Genomic DNA, 19,663 nt, shown 5'->3' on the forward strand with positions numbered 1-19,663 from the left:
AAAAGACCTGACCATCTGCTCCTGTAAAGATTACAGCCTAGGAAACCCAGTGGGACAGTTCTACTCTGTCCTGTAGGGTTGCTGTTAGTCAGAATCGACTCCACGGCACACAACAGCAACAATGAGTATATGACTGTATTTTTTTTTTACAGTTTTAACAAGGTATAATTGATGTGCGTATTCAGAGTAAGCTGTGCATATTCATATTCAGTTTGAGGAGTTTTGACATATATCTATATATCTGTGAAGCCATTACTATGATCAAGATAATAAGCATATCTGTTGGCCCCTAAATTTCCTCATGCCCTTTTGTAATCCATTCCTCTCTCCTTACCCCTGTCCCCATCCCCAGGCAACCACTGATCTGCTGTCTCTATAGGTTATTTTGTATTTTCTAGAATTTTACATGAATGTTAATCATATGGTATGTACTTGTCTGATTTGTCACTCCCAGTAATTATTTTGAAATTTTATCTATATTGCTAAGTGTATCAATAGTTAATTCCTTTTATTTGCTGAGTAGTATTCCATTGTGTAAAGGAGCCCTGGTGGCACAGTGGCTATAGTGATCGACTGCTAACCGAAAGGTCAGCAGTTCGAAACCACCAGTGGTTTTGCAGGAGAAAGATGTGGCAGGCTCCTTCCTTAGAGATTTACAGCCTTGGAAATCCTATGAGGTCACTATGAGTCAGAATCGAGTCAACGGTAATGGGTATTCCATTGTTAGATATATGACAGTTGTTTATCTGTTTACCTATTGATGGACATTTAGCTTATTTCTAGTAGTTTGGCTATTACAAATACAGTGACTTACAAACATTATGTGCAAGTCTGTATGGACATATGTGTGCTTTAATTTCTCTCAGTAAATATCTGAGAATGGAACATATGTATGTTTAACTTTTTAGGAAGCTGCCAAACTGTTTTCCAAAGTGGTTGTACCATTTTACATTCTAATCTACAGTGTATGAGGGTTCCAGTTGCTCTACATCCTTGCTGATACTTGACATAATCAGTCTTTATCATTTTAGCCGTGCTAGTGGATGTATAGTGGTTTTAATTTGCATTTCTCTAGTGACTAATTATGTTGAGCATTTTTTTCATGGTGGTTTTTTTTTTTTCCCCCCTCCTATCTGTTTATTTTGTTTGGTGAAGTGTCTGTTCAGATTTTTTGCCGATTTTTTAAATTGGGTTGTCAAGAACTAAAGGGTCTAAGATTTTATCCTATTTGCAAGCTAATAAATTGGCTTGCCACAGTTTCATGGATACTAGAAGAAGACAGATTCCTGAGTCAGAGAGAAAGGACTTTGTTACTCACTACCTAGCAAGAGCATGACCTTCATGTTCCTGTCAGTTTTCCTTGCCCGAAGTCCCACAAGGTGACACAGAGTGGCCCAGGTGTGTGCTGTGCTCACAGTGGCCTTGTGTTCTAGCTGAGGAACCTGAGCTTTAGGAAACAAATCTTTTATAATGAGTTGCAAACAAACCTCCTGACCTTTTCCCCAGAGAGGGACTTATTTTTATTATTCTTGACAATAAATAAACCTGCTCTCTGCTCTGGAGGAAGAAGACACTATACTGTTTTCCAAGTCTATTTGTTACACAGAGGACCTTGAAAAGATAGTCTGGAATAAAAGACTATCAGTGCCTTTGTTCACAAGACATGTAGGAACACATAGATCCAGAGAGAGTTGTCACCCAACATTATGTTTGTTTCCATATTAACTTGGCTTCTGGTGAATTTTCCCATGAGTGCTCAATCAGCTACTCTGATTAATCTGACTAACAGGGATTGGGACCGAATCCATTCATTTTATCTCATACTGGATTTAATTAAGGCTACTGTCAACAGGACTGTAAGCAGCAGGATGAGGCACCCTACAGTACTGACCTTAACTATGTACCCTGCCCTCCCCCCTCAAGATCCTGGACTCAACCAACTGAACAAATACCATGAACCATCAAGATCTACCTCCAGGTGGCTTTCTACTTTAGTTTTTATATTGACTTTTCCACTATTAACAGCCCAAGGCATTGATCTTAGTATAGTAAGATGTATTAGCGATTGCATAGACTCTGCACTGGCCCATAGGGTGGAAGTATAGGGCATCTGTCATCTATAATAACCTGGCCAGTGATTTGAAGCTGACCTGAGTGCCTTCTGGAGCCAAGCCACTGATCAAATCAGCTTACGTCAGGGACAAATTTTGTACTGCCTTTTTCAATTGGATGACTCCCATTGTAGGGAAAACTGTCTGCAGGGTGTGCATAAATAACAAGTCAGTTATTCTTCTTGGAAGCTCCCCCAAGTAATCAAGGGTAGCTTCATTTTGGAGAGATCTCCATAGCCATCTGAGGGCTACATGATCCACTAGTGGTATTTCATTAAACACTTGATAATCTCTTAAAACCACTCCTGAGGTGAAAATCATTGCATTTTGGGGAGGGAAGGAGGTTATTACCTGACTTCCACACCAGAAGTACAATCTCAGAAGCACATATGATACCCTGGAAACAGTATTGTTTATGATCGTTGGGACCCCCAAATTGGGACCTACATCAGTCAGGGACACAGGTTGCCTGTGTGGCCTCCTCCTTTTCCAGTTCAGTTTGAGTGACTGAGTCCAGTCCTTGTTTTTGGAGGGACTGTGTGAGGGTAGTTAGTTCAATCTGTCTTGTTGGTCACCAGCACCTGAATGCCAGCTGAGTGGCATTTGTTTGCCTCACGGACTGACTCTCAGCTGTAGAAATGGTAAGGGGGCAAACATCTTGTATTTTATGTGGGAGGTGGGGAACTTGGCCATCACTTGCTGTTGCTAAAGAACTTTTCTGGTAAAGTTAAAGGAAATGGCGATCAAATCGTGGCCAGAGCCATCTGGCGGGGGATCGAAGACCCAGCAGTCATGTTTCTCACTTCGGCTTGCATGGACCACTGTAATTGTACCTGGTGAGCAGTGTATTCAACCAAGTAGTCATCATTCTTATAATCTAAGACCATGCTAGTCCAACAAGAGAATGCAGGTTGCTGAACCAGAATTAAGTTCGACTCTACTAGGCACCTTTTAACCAGGGTGTCACCTGGAGGATGTACAAGCTGGGCTGGCCCAAGGTTGCTGTTAGGGTAAAGAAAAGCATCATGTTTGGGAATGGTTGGGGTAGTATCATGGATTTTCCAATTAGGTTTATGTAATTTCCCACCCCTTTTATCGTGATCATTACCCAGGAAGTAGCTGAGGTGATCCCTTTGTGGCGATGACCAAATTCAAGGACCAGACTGATATACCCAGATTTTTGGACACAGAGGAAGTGAGAGAAGTAGAGTCAAATCTTTTTGAGTCGGCATTTGAGGAGGCCTGTATCAGTTTCCTAGGGCTGCCGTAACAAAGTCCAACAAAGTGGGTAACTTAAAATGACAGAAATTTATTGTCTCCCATTTCTGGAGGCTAGTAGTCTGAAGTCAGGGTGTTGGCCGTGTTGATTCCTTCTGAGGGCTCTGAGGGAGAATCTTTTCCATGCCTCTCCTTTAGCTTTTGTTGATAGCTAGTGATCCTTGACATTCCCTGGCTTCTAAAAGCATCACTCCAAATCTCTGCCTTCATGCCACATGACCATCTTCCCTCTCTGTCTCTGTGTCTGTCTCTCTTTTTTTTCTCTTTTAAATAAGGACACCACTCATATTGGATTAGAATACACCCTATTCCAGTATGACCTCATGTTAATGGATAACATCTTCAAAGATCTTATTTCCAAACAAGGTCACGTTCGCAGGTACTGGGGGTTAGGAGTTCAGCAGATCATTTTGGGGCACACAATTTAATCCATAACAAGGCTGTTCCAGTTTTCTACAAAATAAGTACATGTGTATGGTAGTGAGTGTGAAAGGTCCATCATTATCCTGTCAGCCCGTTATTGAGTGCTTTTTGCTAGATCGTCAGACTGCAGATGGTCTAGGAAGCTGAACATATGACAGATGGGTTTCAGAGGCCACAGTGATGTGGCCAGAGTCAGCTAATTGGGCTGGAATGGCAATAATGTAACCTGAAAAAGTATCATCAGCAGCGAGGCATCACTGATAGTCCCTAGATGGCGTCAAAGGTCTAGTGTAGTCAGTCTGCTGGAAACAAGTGACACAATGCCCTATGCGATATGGCCTCCTTCACCACAAACAGGCCAGCTTTGGGCAGGAATCACAAGTCTCGTATGCAGTGGCACCCTCTGCATCAGAAACAGAGTCCTTTACTTTGTGCCCATTCTATGGTGGTGGATGTGTTGCCATGACCAAAACAATGTGAGAGCAGCTGTTTATTTGCATCTCCAAAGATGGATGTGTTTAATCTGCCAAGACTTCAAGCTGTAGTCTTCTAAGTAGCAAACCAGATAGCTGAGCCATTGGAAACAGCCCAAGAAGCAGTAAAAAATATAACAAGGTTCATTTTGAAGAATATTGGCCGGAGCTGTGAGAACAGCCTTGGTTCTGCCCACTGAGCAGAGAGACCTTGTCCACTTTTGGTTTTCCATAGCTGGTGTTAAGGCTGAGCAGCTGCAGCATCCCAGTGAACAACAAGTTTCAGTTTACCCAAAGCATCAGTAATCCAGGTCTAGACATTTAGGGGAACCTGGTGAATCAAGGGCCCCATTGAGCCAGTGGCTTTACCTTGGTCAGCAGAATGGAGGAGCTGCCACTTTTTCACGTAAACCAAGAGTCCAGCTGTATTCTTGAGTATACCATTTCCATTTGACAAGTGAAGCTTGTCGAACCCTTCCCTTGGACTCTTCCTACCTTGTCAGTCATGCAGCCTGAGTTGACCCATTCCCAAATGGGAATATTAGGCTGAAGAGTGACAAGGCCTCCATGGATCGGACATCAAGTTTCAACAAAAGTCCAACAGCAAGCTGATTACTTCTTTTCAAAGGGGTTCGTACCTCATAGCGTGTCGGGAAGTTGACAAGTCCAAAACCCCAAGGAATACCTTTGTGTGAAGGCTGCCTCCTTTTTCCAGAAGCTGTAATCCACAAAATCATCATTCTCAGAGACTTGTAGCTGAAAGAGATCATTAGGGTTATGAGGCCCCAAAGATAGAGAACATGTCACAGCTTGCTGGACAACTTCTAACAGCCTGTTGGATTGGCATACCACTTAAAGGAAGCTGACTTGCAGATTAGCTGATATAAAGGAGCAAGTAGAATCCACCCTCAGTGAAGTAATACTGTGTGTAGAACTGAAAAAGTCCAATAAGATGCTGGGCCTCATTTTGGTGGTGGGAGGGGAGAGGTGAAAAAACAGCAGTTTTTCCTTGGCTGCTAGAGGGATTGAGCATTGTGAATCTACCTGCAAAGGCCCAATAAAGTTTACTTGGTGAGCAGACCTCTGAATTTTGTTTTTTAGCAGCCATACTGGTGGTGCTATGATATGAGACTGAGGTCAGCAGGGCATTATCAGTATAGTGTAATCTTTGGCTATCAGAAGATAGAGACACTCGCACTAACTCCTGACCCACCATTGGTGGCAAGTATCAGATTTTTTCCACTGGTACGTCTTTACGTATGGTTCTTCCTAATCAGGATAATCCCTTCTGGTTCTTATGGAATGGGGAAGTAAATGCATATAACATATCAATTTGTACTATATATTCAGATGTAGAAGCAACTACAGTACATAGAATCAGCCCAAAGGGCCCCACCCACAAGGTCCGGATAGCCTCCCTTTTCTGCTGTGGACCTTGCCCAGACCCCATCAGTTGAATGCAGGCACCTCTTCTCCCTGTACGACTGGGTAGGGTGATGAGTTGAACACGTATGTCTGGCAGTACTGAAGTAGCAGAGCCATTAAAAGTTTGAGTCCTTCCCTTTACTAGGTTTTCCCCAGCATATTTGGGTGGATATGTGTTGCCTTTGGTCTCCCTTGAAAACAAGGATATCTCAGCTCCATCCCTAATTACCTTTCTTTTGAAAGCAGCTGAAGTCAAGGTAGAGGATAAGAAAGAGATTAGGGGTTATGGAGAGGGTGACTGTGCCATTAAGCAAAGCACATTTACTTTTGGTTTCAAGCTGCGTGTAGCTTGACCAAACAAGTCTCCAATGTTTTTGGCTGACCCAGAGCCTTGTATTAAGGCAGTAAGGTCATCATTGCTGATAACACCTATTTCAACTTAGGGGACCTCTTGATTCAACACCCCCGTCCACATTGCTTTCTAGTTGGGGCCATGAGGTTTATGCTTTTTGGTTGATTCAGGCTTGACTTGTAGAGTGGTAACTTTTTTTAAGGAGTACATGTTAATCTGGGACATTTGGTGTCCTGTTACCATGATAACATCTCTTGTGTTTTTGTCTGATTCTAACATAAGGGTTAGGGAATGTTTTCTAAGGCAACAAGCCTGCCTAAAAGAATTTAATCTAGATTTTTTGGGGTTCATTTCTCATTCTCCAGTGGCTCGTCTTCATCAGCATTATAAACCTAATTGGGCAAGAAGGCTCTATTACTAGTCAGTGCCTCATCTGTGGTTTCCCATAGGAGTTTGTCTCAAGGAAATCTCCTTAAGAGGGCCAGCACACCCTTTTAGTAGCAAGGACCCACTGCAGAAGAACTCATTGAGGTCTTTTACTCTCATCTCCAAATGGAGCTAAGGTGGGCATGATAGACTGCAGGGGGTGTATCATTCTTGCTTTACAAGCATTAAGTCACTCCCTCATCTTGCATATGAACCAACCAAAGTTCTAATGATTCATCTGATCTCTGCCCATAGGTGGTTGTAAATTTCCCTGCTTTCACACTCAGTATAGGTGCACATCACTGTAACTTGTCTGAAAAGGAGCAGAACTTTTTGTCCCCCTTACCCAGGGTGAATCTTGGTATTACTTGTTCTGATGGGGCAGACCAAGGCTGACCACCAGATTGCTGAGGTCCCCTTTCCTCTCCCTGCCCCACCCACAGGGGAGTTTGCAACAGCCAGTACACATGCTAGCAACTATTCTTGAACTTACTGCCCATACTCATCCTGCAGCCATTAATATGCAATAAAATGGAGGACCAGCTATTGCCAGTTGACCATACAATTTGGTCAGCATGTTTGCTTCTGGTTCCAGTGGACTTCCCTCAGGTCCCTTTAGTCAGTCTGTAAGGCCTCATCCTTCCTTTTCCAGAAAGCCTTGTCTCTTTCAGTATCCTATTCTCATTGCCAAAAACTGGCAAGAACTCTGAGGGGTCTCAGATTTTACTCTACTTGGCAAGTCAACAAGTTAGGGTCCCATCATTTCATGGCTGCTGGTAGAAGACACAAGACTCTTGGGTCAGAGGCAAAGGACTTTATTGCTCTCAATGCAGCAGGCAGCATATTTGTGTCAGTTCCTCCTCCTCCCTCAAGTCTAGTGAGGGTGATACAGAGTGGCCTGGGTGGATTTTGTGCACACAGTGGGTTTACATTACAGCTGAAGAATCTCCAGCTCAGGAAACCCAAATCTTTTATAATGGGCTGCAAGCAAACCTGCCTGACCTTTTCCCCTCTGGGGACATCATTGGACAGTAAACAAAAGTTCCCTCTGCTGCAAAGGGAGACACTGTCTCTGTCTTCCAAGGTTGTTTACCGTACTGCAGACGTTCTTGAAAAAATAGACCAGAACAAAAGCTGTCAATGACTATTCACAAGACATGCTGAGACACAAGAGACCCATGGAGAATTGTCTCTAAACAGTTGCTTGTCTTCTTTTACTGAGTTTATTGAATTGTGAGAGTTCTTTTATTTTCTGAATATAAGCCCTTTCACAGATAAATGTTTGCAAATATTTTTTTCCAGTCTGGCTTGCCTTTTAAAACTGTTTCAAAGGGCAAAAGTTGTTAATTTTGATGAAATTCATTTTATCAATTCTTCTAGTATGATTTCTACTTTTTGTGTGTACTTTAAGAAACCCTGGCTTAATCCGATGTGACAAATTTTTCTTATATTTTCTTCTAGAAGTTTTTAGTGGTTTTAGTTCTTACATTTAAGTCTGTGATCCATTTTCAGTTAACTTTTTGTATATGGTGTGAGGTAAGGATTGAGGTTTATTTTTTCCATGCAGATGCCAGTTGTTCCAGCACCATTGTTAAAAGATGATCTTTTCTCTATTGAATTACTTTGGAACATTTTTCAAAAAGTAATTGATTATGTAAGTGTGGGTCTATTTCTGGACTTTATTCTGTTTCATTAATCAGTATGTCTTTTCTTTCACCAGTATCACATTGTCTTAATTACTATAGCTTTATAATAAGTCTTAAAATCAGGTAGTATAAATCCTCCAATCTTGTTTTCTGTCTGTCCATATAACTTTTATTATCAACTTGTCAGTTTGTTCAAAAAAGCCTGCTAGGATTTTGATTGGCCTTACAGATTTTTTTAATCCATACATTATGTATTTCAGGAACAAAGAAAATGCAGCTCCACTTGAGGAAAATAACGCAGGAAAAAATGAGGCAAAAAAAAGAAAGATTGCAGAAACTTCCAATGTTATCACTGAGTCATTGCCATCTGCAGAATCAGAACCTGTTGAAATTGAGGTGGAGATTGCCGAAGGCACAATTGAAGTGGAAGAGGAAGGCCTCGAAACGTTAGAGGAAGTGGCTTCTTCCAAGCAGTCCATAAAGTACATTCAGAGCACAGGTTCCTCTGATGATTCTGCTTTAGCTCTGTTGGCGGATATTACCAGCAAATACCGTCAAGGTGATAGAAAAGGGCAGATTAAAGAAGAAGATGGCTGTGCAGCAGACCCCACAAGCAAACAGGTAGAAGGTATTGAAATTGTGGAACTTCAGCTGTCACATGTGAAGGACTTGTTCCATTGTGAGAAATGTAACCGTTCATTTAAATTGTTTTACCATTTTAAGGAGCACATGAAATCACACTCCACTGAGAGTTTCAAGTGTGAAATATGCAATAAAAGGTATCTTCGGGAGAGCGCCTGGAAACAGCACCTCAATTGTTACCACCTTGAAGAAGGTGGAGTCAGTAAGAAGCAAAGAACTGGAAAAAAAATTCACATATGTCAGTACTGTGAGAAACAGTTTGACCACTTTGGACATTTTAAAGAGCATCTTCGAAAACATACAGGTAACTAGGGTATTTTTTATGTTAAATGTATATTTTTTTCCACATTCATTCCAAGTCTAAGTGCTAATAATCCTTTTTTTATTAGTACCATAGAAACCAACTGTTGTATTTTCTGATTTGCAGTTAAGTACACATTGTTTTTATAGTATTACTTCGAAATATTGATGCTTAAACAGCAAAATCAGTATCAGCTTTGAAAGAAATTGTCACTCTTACACCTTGCCAATATTTTTATTTTTAAAAGAATGTAAAACATGGTTTGTGATTTATTTACTACACCGTCATAAATCATTAAATCCTAATTATAGTGAATTTTCAGTATTTTTGTAATTTCTCTATTACATTAACATGTTACATAGATGAGTACATTTACAGATAGTCCGTTATATGTTTGTACTGTTGTGTACATGTGGTCTTTCTCTATTTTGACCTGGTAGATAAGTAAGTGGTATAGGTTCATCTTCCCACCACCTCTCCAAGGACAGAAGTGTCAGGACTGGTTGACAGCCAAGGAAATGAGAAGGATAAGGTCTTTATACTGGGAGCCATCTCAGGCATGAGGTAGATGTCCTGGGGAGGTTACCGTAGGGCCTCTGGCCCTCATAATTCTGCATCCCCTATGCCTGTTTTTCCTCTGTCAGTTCCACTACCCAAGCATTCTTTGCTAGGTCTCTTGCACCAGACACAGAAGCTACCACCAATGACTTGAATCTTGGGGAGTCACTAAACGTGCTATAACAAGGGTGTAGAGAGAGTTGTGGTGGATGTGCTAAGTGTCATACCTCTGGACGTGTGTTCCCAAGTCCTTGTTATGTGTGGTGGTTAAGGCCTGTTTTTTTTTTTCTTTTTTTTTAATTGTGCTTTAAGTGTAAGTTTACAATTCAAGTTAGTCTCTCATACAAAACTTTATACATACGTTGTTATATGACCCTAGTTGCTGTTCCTATACTGTGACAGCATACTCTTCTTTCCACCCTAGATTTCCGTGTCCATGCAACCTGTTGTGACCCTCTCTGCCTTCTCATCTCGCCTCCGGACGAGAGCTGCTCATTTAATCTCATGTATCTACTTGAGCTAAGAAGCACACTCCTCATGAGTATCATTTTATGTCCCATAGTCCAGTCTAATCTTTGTCTGAAGAGTTGGCCTCAGGAATGTTTTTCATTTTGGGCTAACAGAGAGCCTGGGGGCCACGTCTTCCAGGGTCACTTCAGTCTCGATTAAACCATTAAGTCTGATATTTTTACTAGAATTTGAGTTCTGCATCCCACTTTCCTCCTGCTCCATCAGGGACTCTCTGTTGTGTTCCCTGTCAGGATGGTCATTGTGGTAGCCGGGCACCATCTAGCTCCTCTGGTTTCAGGCTGATGAAGTCTGGTTTATGTGGCCCTTTCTGTCTCTTGGGCTAATACTTTCCTTGTGTCCGTGGTGTTCTTCATTCTCCTTTACTCCAGGTGGTTGGAACCAACTGATGCATCTTAGATGGCCACTCACTAGCTTTTAAGACCCCAGATGCCACTCACCGAAGTGGGATGCAGAACATTTTCTTAAAAAACTTTGTTAAGCCAGCTGACCTAGATGTCCTCTGAAAGCATGGTCCCCAGACCCCCACCCCTGCTGCTGTGTCCCTCAGTGTGTTTATTTGTATTCAGGAGACTTCTTAGCTTTGGTTTAGTCCAGTTGTGCTGACTTCCCCTGTAGTGTGTGCTGTCCTTCCCTTCACCAAAGATAATTCTTACCTACTATCTAGTTAGTAAATAACACTCACCTTCCCTCCCCACCCTCGTAACCATCAAAGAATGTTGTCTTCTGTGTTTCAGCCTTTTCTTGGGTTTTTGTAATAGTGGCCTTTTAGACTCTTAATATATAGTAAATACAATATAGGGATTCCACATTGTTTAGAATTTTTCTCTTTGATATTGGAATTGGAATAACTTCTGGTAATTTTTTTTATAGACCTCTCACTGTCCACAGTTGCTCATTACACACCACTTGAAAATTGAGGAACCAAATAAATTCAGATAATATGGTATCCCTCACTATGTAGACTCTTGATATGAATAATCAGGAACTGAACAAATAGATAAATAGCAAGGGAATCTCATCCTGTACTTAAGGCTCAGTGTGGTTTTAAAAGGCTTTAAGGTACTGTTGGTGCAGTGGGTAAGAGCTATGGTGAGCTATGGCTGCTAACCGAAAGGTCGGCAGTTCGAATCCATCAGCTACTCCTTGGAAACCCTGTGGGGCAGTTCTGACCTGTCCTATAGGGTTGCTATGAGTTGGAATCAACTTGACGTCAATGGATGGGCAATAGACATTTATGAAATCTTTGGGGAAATGCTTTCTGATTTTCAGACATTGTATGTATCTGTTGTCTATTTGAGGACTGTGTCTTCGGAAGTTTGTAAATGTGCTTTTAAGGTCTTATGCTTTGTGTTTTGGACTGGACTATGGAATATGTTTTTTCACTTTGTCTTTCCCTCCAAAATGATGTGAGATAACTTAGTAGTTGTTATAAATTGTAGAATCAGATTCCAGTTGGAGGAACAGTTAAGCACATAAATCAAACTGATTTTTTTTTTTAACCTCAGCCAGTACTGTACTAGTAATTAGTAGTGACAAGATAGTTGCAGATATAATCAATTAGTGAATTCGAAAAGAGCATAAGTGGATAGTTTTAAATTGTGTTTAATAAAAGATTGGTCATTTTGCCCTTGTAACAAACTAAGTGAAATGATAAAGATGATTCTGTTCCTTTGCCTTACCCACAAAACACACATATATACCTCCCTTGGTTTTATATTTTGCATAATTTTATTAGTTTATCAGTTTGATTTCTTGTATATTCTTAAAGTGTGCACTGTTACCTGTGGCTTGATTTGCAAAATTTCACTTGTTAATTGACCTCTGAATTATTTTGTTTCCATTTGGAAAATAGTAGTGATAATATCAACAGGTTAGGCCATGGAGATAGAGATTTCTAGAGTCCCTGTCTTCAAGGAACTCAGTTATGTTGAGGGAGAAAAACAGGCACAATCACAGTGTGATAGACTAAGTGCTGATGGAGGTGAGCACAGAGTCCTGGGCATTGATGGAAGGGGGTTTATCCCATGATGACTCACAGGAAAAGAAGTTAGCCAGAAGAAAGGCATTCCACGCAAAAGAAGTGGAACATACACAGGCATAGAGGAATGAGAGGAAGCAACCTGTTTTGAGCACTGCTGGTAGTCTGTTATGGCTGAAGGATTGGGTCCCAGTAGAAGAATGCCAGGATATGTGGCTGAGAGGTAGGAAAGGCTGGCCATGAGGGACACACCCAGGCATTATGGGAGAACTGCAAGTGGCATAAGGGCAAGAAAAAGAGTGATGGAAAGTGAGGCTGAGCTCATGTAGTTCTTTTTGTAAGTGCTGTAAATGAGTTTGAGTTTTATCCTGAAGGCTCTGGGGCCATTTTAAGGGATTTTAAGCCAGGAAGAGGTCTGATCAGGTTTGTATTTTAGAAGGATTACTGGCAGGTAGGTTGGAGTTGGGTAAAACGTGCTAACTGTAATTAAAAAGCTGTTGGCGTAATCTAAACAAGAACAGGGGCTTGACTAAAGGCAACGATAGAGGGAATGTGTTGGACACTTGAGTAACACTCAAGTAGGCAGAGGAGCCCTGGTGGCGCAGTGGTTAAGAGCTCGGCTGCTAACCAGAAGGTCAGAAGTTTGAAACTACCAGCCATTCCTTGGAAACCCTATGGGGCAGTTCTGTTCTGTCCTGTCCTGTCAGGTTCTATGAGTTGGAATCAACTCAATGGCAACAGGTTTGGTGTTGGTTTTTTTTTTTGTTTTGTTTTGTTTTTGGTAAGTAGGCAGAGGAGCCCTGGTGGCACAGTGGTTAAGAGCTTGGCTGCCAATCAAAAGGTTGGCCGTTAAAATCCAGTAGCCACCCCTTGGAAACCCTGTGGGGCAGTTCTGCTCTGTCTTATAGGGTTGCTATGAGTTGGAATCGATTCCGCAGCAATGGGTTTGTTTGTTTTGGTATGTGGGCAGAATCAGCAGAATTTGATGATCAGTGAGATATAGGGGCAAAAGAGGGTTATTCCCAGCCTTCTGGTTTGGGTGGCTGCATTGTTGGAGGTATTATTAACTTAGAAAGGAAAATACAGAAGGATAGGCAATTTTGCAGGAGAAGATATCAGACATATTGACATATATTCCTGTGGGACACCCCATGTGACCGAGAACCCAGAGGTGACCTTTAACCATGTTTTCAAATAGCTGTTCCCTAGTTTCCCAGAGAGAGAGTGTGGTATCCTAGAAAGAATGTGGGCCCCAAAATCAGAATTCAGTTTCAGCTCCAGTTCTGACATTTACCAGTATAATGAACCTGATTGGTTACTTTACCTTTGGGCTTGCTTATTTCCTTTCTGTATAAATAAGAATAATGATACCTACTTACCAGGGTTGTGACAGATAAAATGGCAGAAGCACTTTGAAAACAGTACTGCCAATATCTAAAGTTGCTATTTCTAGATTTTATTGGACTTAAACTGTTTTTTAAAAATAAAAAAAGTTAAATTAGTATGTAATGAAAAGTGAATCTGTTTCCTACTTCAGTAGACCTCTCCAGAAGCAGCTACTGCTATCAGTTTTTTAATTTATCTTTCCAGGTATATTCCTTGCATTTTCAAGTAAATACACACACACACATACTTAAAAAAAAAAAAAAAAAAACAAGAGCATGCAGTACACAGTGTTATGCCATTTATCTTGGAGTCTTTTTTTTTTAAATGGAATGAAACATTTATGAGTGTTTAATCTTTCTCACTGTATGGGTATAACCGTAGTTTACTTAACCACTCTTTCCCTGTTGATAGACATTTAGGTTGCTGCCAGTCTTTTGCTATTACACTCTATCCTGCAATAAGCATATTTGCACATATGTCTTGTCACACATGTTCAAGTAATTTAAATATTTTAAGAACAGAATTGCTACATTAAAGAATACGTGCATTTTAAGTCTTGGCAGATTTTATCAAATTGCCCTTTGAAGATGCTATGCCAATTTATATTTGTAGGTTTCATTTATAGTTTTTGAAAAAACAAAAAACTGTATATTAATAAAACCACACAACTTAACCATTTAGCAGTATCGCTAACATTTTGGGAATTGAAAAGGAATTTTTGTGCCAACACTAATTCTAGGTGGTTAGGTCTTCTCTTCCAAATTAATTTTTCAGTCACATGAAAATTGTACAAAATAAACTATAATTGTTTTGTCAGGGGAAAGAAAATAGCTCAGAGTTATTTGACAGTGTCCCTTCTGTTGACATATATGAGGGCCTCATTCTGGTATCTCACCACTGTGACTGTACCTCTGAAATGTTAGTCCCATTCTTTACCAGCAGCATCCTGTCCCTTGAATCCACTCACTCCTTTCCTTACTCTGATTTTTCACACTTCTGTCTCATTTAGCCTTTCAGTCTCTTCATCCCCCTTTGCACCTAGTTTATGGCCCCATTTCTGGCTTCTCTGCCCTGTCTGGACCTTGTGGTATACTAGTTGAGTCCCTATTTCTTGTACTCTGGCATATTCCCTTGGCTTTTGACTCTACCTGCTCTAATAAACCCTTTTTTCTGGAATCATTGCAACCATTTACTCCTACTTCCTGGTTGCTGAGCACAGCTGGAGAAAATTCATATCTTAGACCTAAGTTAGGCCCTTTGGTGTCTGATTTACATCTTTGTTTTCCTGCTATTGCAGACCTTCACTCAAGACCCCTGCCCACACCCTACCCCTCAGCAGATGACATGCCTGTCTTCCTGCCCCCAGCTTACCTGTGGCAGCATCCATCTTTGTTGTCTCCCCCTCCTTTATTCTGTAAGAAATTTCCCTTTTCTTCAACCATGCATGTTCTAGATCCCATGAAATTTGATGTCCTTTCCAAGACCGTGATCCTGCTGTCATTCCCATTCCTCCTTTCCTTCCCCATTGTCTCCTCCTCCCCACAAATAAACAAGCCTCTCCTGGCTTAAAGAACCCTCTTAGTGACTTGTCCCTCTCTAGCCACCTCTCTTCTTTACTTCCAAGCCTTCTTGAAAGAATTCTGTACTGTTTTTCATTCACTTGTTTCCCATTCCCTCATCACACTGTGGTCTGGCTTCTGACGCACCACAGCCCTGACACTGTTTTTCTAGTGTTATTATAATCCCCTATTAATATCTTACCTGACTTCCCTCTTTAGTTTGGCACTGTTTACTATCCCCATTCTCCTAAAATTTCTTCTTTAATTTCCCTCAGTATTCTAATTTTCCTTTCACCACTGGCTGTTCTACTTCCATTTCCTTTGCTGGCTCATCTATTTGCTGTTGTTTAACTTGATGATTCTTTTATCATACAACATAACTCTGAGAAATTTTATCTTCCCCTAAGGTTTTTATTACCACTTAAATAACCTTCTCTACATATCAGTCCTCCCTCTTTTTGGCATCAGATTTGTCTATGCAGCTGCCTACCAGACATCTTCACTCTGCTCTGTGGGTACCTCAAACTCAGCAGCAGACACAAAACGGAATTTATGCTCTTAACCCAGCACACCCCACTCCAAACCTGCATGGACTCTTGTGTTCTTTATCCTGGTTGGTATTCTAAGCCAGAGATCTGGGAGTCACTATTGATTCTTCCTTACTCCCCACTTGCCATGCTGTTTTACCCTCTGTGTCTGCCTAGAATGAGCTGGTTTTCTTTCTTTCTCTCATTCAAGGCAGAATCAAACACCTCCCTCCCCTTTTTACTGCTACAGTAAATGTTTCATGCCCTTTTACCTACACTGCATTGCAGTTGTTTATTTTCATGTATTTCACCTTCACACCATGGCCTGTGGTATGAAGTCTTTGAAAACAAGGACAGTTTCTTTTCATCCCCATCATCCAGCACAGGATCTGGCATACAACATAGTAAGGGCTAAAAAAATGCTCGTGGAATGGGTAATGATGCATTTTCCTGAATTAGAGATTGATCTGGATTTTTATCTAAGAAAAAATATATAATTTTTTAAGAAATAAAAAAATATGGAAAAGAATTCAGATCAAAATTTTATTTCTTCATCAGATGACAGATACAATTATAATAATCCTTAAAGACTTCTTAAGTTATTTCCATGTCTGGATGTGGTAAAAACACCTGAATTATACTGATCCTCTCTCGAGAATGTGTTATTAAAATTAACCAGAAAGAAAAAAATAAACTGTTAAAAATTTATTTGCTTTTGCTGTTTTTCTTAATTTATCAATCTATGTATATTCTTCTCTTTTAATAGGTGAAAAACCCTTTGAATGTCCAAATTGTCATGAACGATTTGCTAGAAATAGCACACTCAAATGTCACCTGACAGCATGCCAAACTGGAGTGGGGGCAAAAAAGGGAAGAAAGAAGCTTTATGAATGCCAGGTATGTGTGAGTGTATTCTGTCCTTAACAAAGGATTCTGTGCCTGAAATATTTAAAAGTGAAGGATAACACACTTCACAGCCACTAGGATGGCTGTTACCAAAAAAACAGAAAATAAGTGTTGGCGAGGATGTGGAGAAATTGGAACCGTTATTCATTCTGGTGGGAATGTAAAACGGTTCAGCCACTGTGGAAAATAGTTGGATGATTCCTCAAAAAGTTAAAGTTAGAATTGTCAGTGACCCAGCAGTTCCACTCCTAGGTATATACCCAAAAGACTTGAAAGGCAGGAACGTAAACAGATACTTGTACACAGTGTTCATTATGTTACATCATTATTCACAATAGCCAAAAGGTGGAAACAACGCAAGCATCCATCAGTAGATGAATGGATAAATAAAATGCCCTATATACATACAGTGGAGTATTATTATTCAGCCATAAAGAGAAATGACGTGGATAAACCTTGAAAACATTATACTTAGTGAAATAAGTCAAACACAAAAGGACAAATATTGTATGATCCCACTTAAATGAAATATTCAGGATAGGCAAATGTATAGAGACATAGGTTTATTAGTGGTTACCAGGCGTAGGTGGGACGGGAAGGGAGTTAAGTATTACTTAACTGAATTTCTGTTACAAGGGTGATGGAAAAAATTGGAAATAGATGGTGGTGGTTGCACAACATGATGAATATAATTAATGTCACTGAATTGCACACTTAAAAGTGGTTAAAGTGGCAGATTTTTTGTTACATATATTTTACCACAATAAAATAAAGTGAAGGATAAAAGAGTATAAAGCAAAGGTATAGAGCTGATGAGTTGGAAAGAAATGAAAGAATATCATTGTCTTGATTTTATAAGGGGAATTAGAATAGCTTTTTTTTTTTTAACCCAACTTTAGATGATACCAGTGTCAACAAAAATTATGTTCCATATAACAGGCAGTCTGAAGCTGAGGTTATTCTTAACTATAGAGCAATCATTAGAATTCCCAATGAGGGAAGGGTGAAGGAGGACAGGCAAACTAGCTGTAATTGGATCTTCTTCCATGATTAATGCATTTTTGTCCCAGATAATATAATGGATTTAAATGTGGATCTCATGGGGGAAAGTGTACAGTATTGTTACTTTATGTTCCTAGAATTTATATGATGCCTAAACCAATGAAGGCAGTATTAAAAAGTTTTCCAAAATGTGTTTGAGAATTTAACAGCTACCAACTAAAAGACCAAATAAACCAAAGAAGTAAGAAATAGCTTGGACTAGATTTTTGCAAATACCATATTTATAACATTTTCAGAAAAAATCTTCAACCTTTTCCTTACAGAGAATAAATGTGTCTGTTTTTCCTTCCGTTTGAATGTGAGTATTGTTAACACCATGTGTTTGATTATTTCAGGTCTGTAACAGTGTGTTCAACAGCTGGGACCAGTTCAAAGATCACTTAGTAATTCACACTGGAGATAAACCCAACCATTGTACTCTATGTGATTTGTGGTTTATGCAAGGAAATGAATTAAGGAGGCACCTAAGTGATACTCACAATATTTCAGAGCGTCTAATAACTGAAGAAGTTCTTTCAGTAGAAACACGTGTGCAAACTGAACCTGTAACATCAATGACGATTATAGAACAAGTTGGGAAGGTACATGTACTACCATTGCTTCAGGTCCAGGTGGATTCAGCACAAGTGACTGTGGAACAGGTTCATCCAGATCTCCTCCAGGACAGCCAAGTACATGAGTCACATATGAGTGAGCTTCCAGAGCAGGTCCAGGTGAGTTATCTAGAAGTGGGTCGAATTCAGACTGAAGAAGGTACGGAAGTACATGTAGAGGAGCTGCATGTTGAACGGGTAAATCAGATGCCAATGGAAGTACAAACTGAGCTTCTAGAAGCAGACTTGGATCAAGTGACCCCTGAAATCATGAACCAGGAGGAGAGAAAGCCTTGCCAAGCAGATACTGCTGAGGATACCAGGGAAGATCACGAAGATGCTGAGGGTATACAGACCAAACCAACAGTGGATTCTCAAGCTGAAAAGGCAGGGAATGAGGACAGAACAGCGATGCCAGTTTTAGAATGAAATAACAAATGAATATATTTTTTAATTTACATGTTGGATTTTTCAACTGATATGGGCAGTGTGACTGTCCTTGTTGACAGACAAGTGGACCAAAGTTAACTATTTCCTGTTGTGCTGACTGTTTCTATTGAAACATACTGGTTTCTACCCCACGTAATGCTACAGAGGAGGGAACTTTCCCATAAATGAATGGGAAACTTTGAGAAGTATATATCTGGAAGCATAAATGCATTATATTCTTATTACATAGTTGGGTACGAATGTATCTATATTCATTGTGGTAAGGGTTCTCCTTTCTCTTTCCCAGGTCATGTTCTTCCTCAAATTTTTTTCCCTATTGTAAAATCATTAGAATACAAGTTTATGTATTCTAATGCATGTTAGAAAATTGAATATATAGGAAACAAGGCTGCATGAAGAAAAGTGCATTGTTACTGTGCAGTTAAATTTTGGCTTCTGGCTTCCTTTAGTTTGAATAATATTCTTGTCTACCCCAGTAGTCACAGATGCCATCTCTGCAACAGGAACAGAGTGGTGGTGGCAAAATTTCTAGAATGTAAAAAAAAACCACACCCACGTGCCTTTTCAAAACAAACTAAGCTTCTGCAAAGCATCTCTGGTTCTTTCAAAGTTTGTGTGATAAGGAGCAATGTAGATGATGCTGTAGTGTTTTATATTTTTGCTTATAAATGTCAACCACCGATTCTTTTTCATTTAAGTTAGGTTGAGAAATTTCATTTAATGGCAGCTGAAAGGGCCGTTTTCAATTGGGAAAATTCATTTACATCTGTGGTAAACTTTATTTTGATGAAAAGTTTGCACTAGTATTTTACCACCAGATGAAAAAAAGATGAGCACCATTTAAAAAATTAATGTATTTAAAATAAAGTACAGAGAAGAACATGTATATATCAGGCTTTGTTTTGAATGGAATTTTTCCCCCGATCCTTAATGTAAAGATCTTGTGCTATAACTTTTAAAGCCATACAAATAAGAGTGCTAAACTGTGGACTTAAAAGTAGGTGTGTAAATATTTTTAATCAGTATTACTTGGAAA

The 19,663-nt window shown here is 40.0% G+C and overlaps 1 protein-coding gene across 5 annotated transcripts in view; it reads left to right on the forward strand.

Moving 5' to 3' along the window:
* The window catches only part of ZNF131 (zinc finger protein 131), a 36,438-nt gene extending 17,024 nt beyond the window's left edge, over positions 1-19,414 (forward strand). For 3 of the 5 annotated variants that reach the window (XM_023742504.1, XM_023742503.1, XM_023742506.1), the window contains 3 exons: positions 8,395-9,080; positions 16,383-16,513; positions 17,920-19,414. In XM_023742504.1, the coding sequence (XP_023598272.1) occupies positions 8,395-9,080; positions 16,383-16,513; positions 17,920-18,606 (1,504 nt within the window). In that variant the 3' untranslated portion in view covers positions 18,607-19,414. The remainder of the gene's footprint in view (positions 1-8,394; positions 9,081-16,382; positions 16,514-17,919) is intronic. The other 2 variants (XM_023742507.1, XM_023742505.1) reach the window with 2 other exon arrangements.
* The last annotated feature ends 249 nt before the right edge of the window (positions 19,415-19,663 follow it).

Source organism: Trichechus manatus, unplaced genomic scaffold, assembly GCF_000243295.1.
Source record: "Trichechus manatus latirostris isolate Lorelei unplaced genomic scaffold, TriManLat1.0 scaffold00212, whole genome shotgun sequence".
In the NCBI taxonomy this organism is placed as follows: domain Eukaryota; kingdom Metazoa; phylum Chordata; class Mammalia; order Sirenia; family Trichechidae; genus Trichechus; species Trichechus manatus.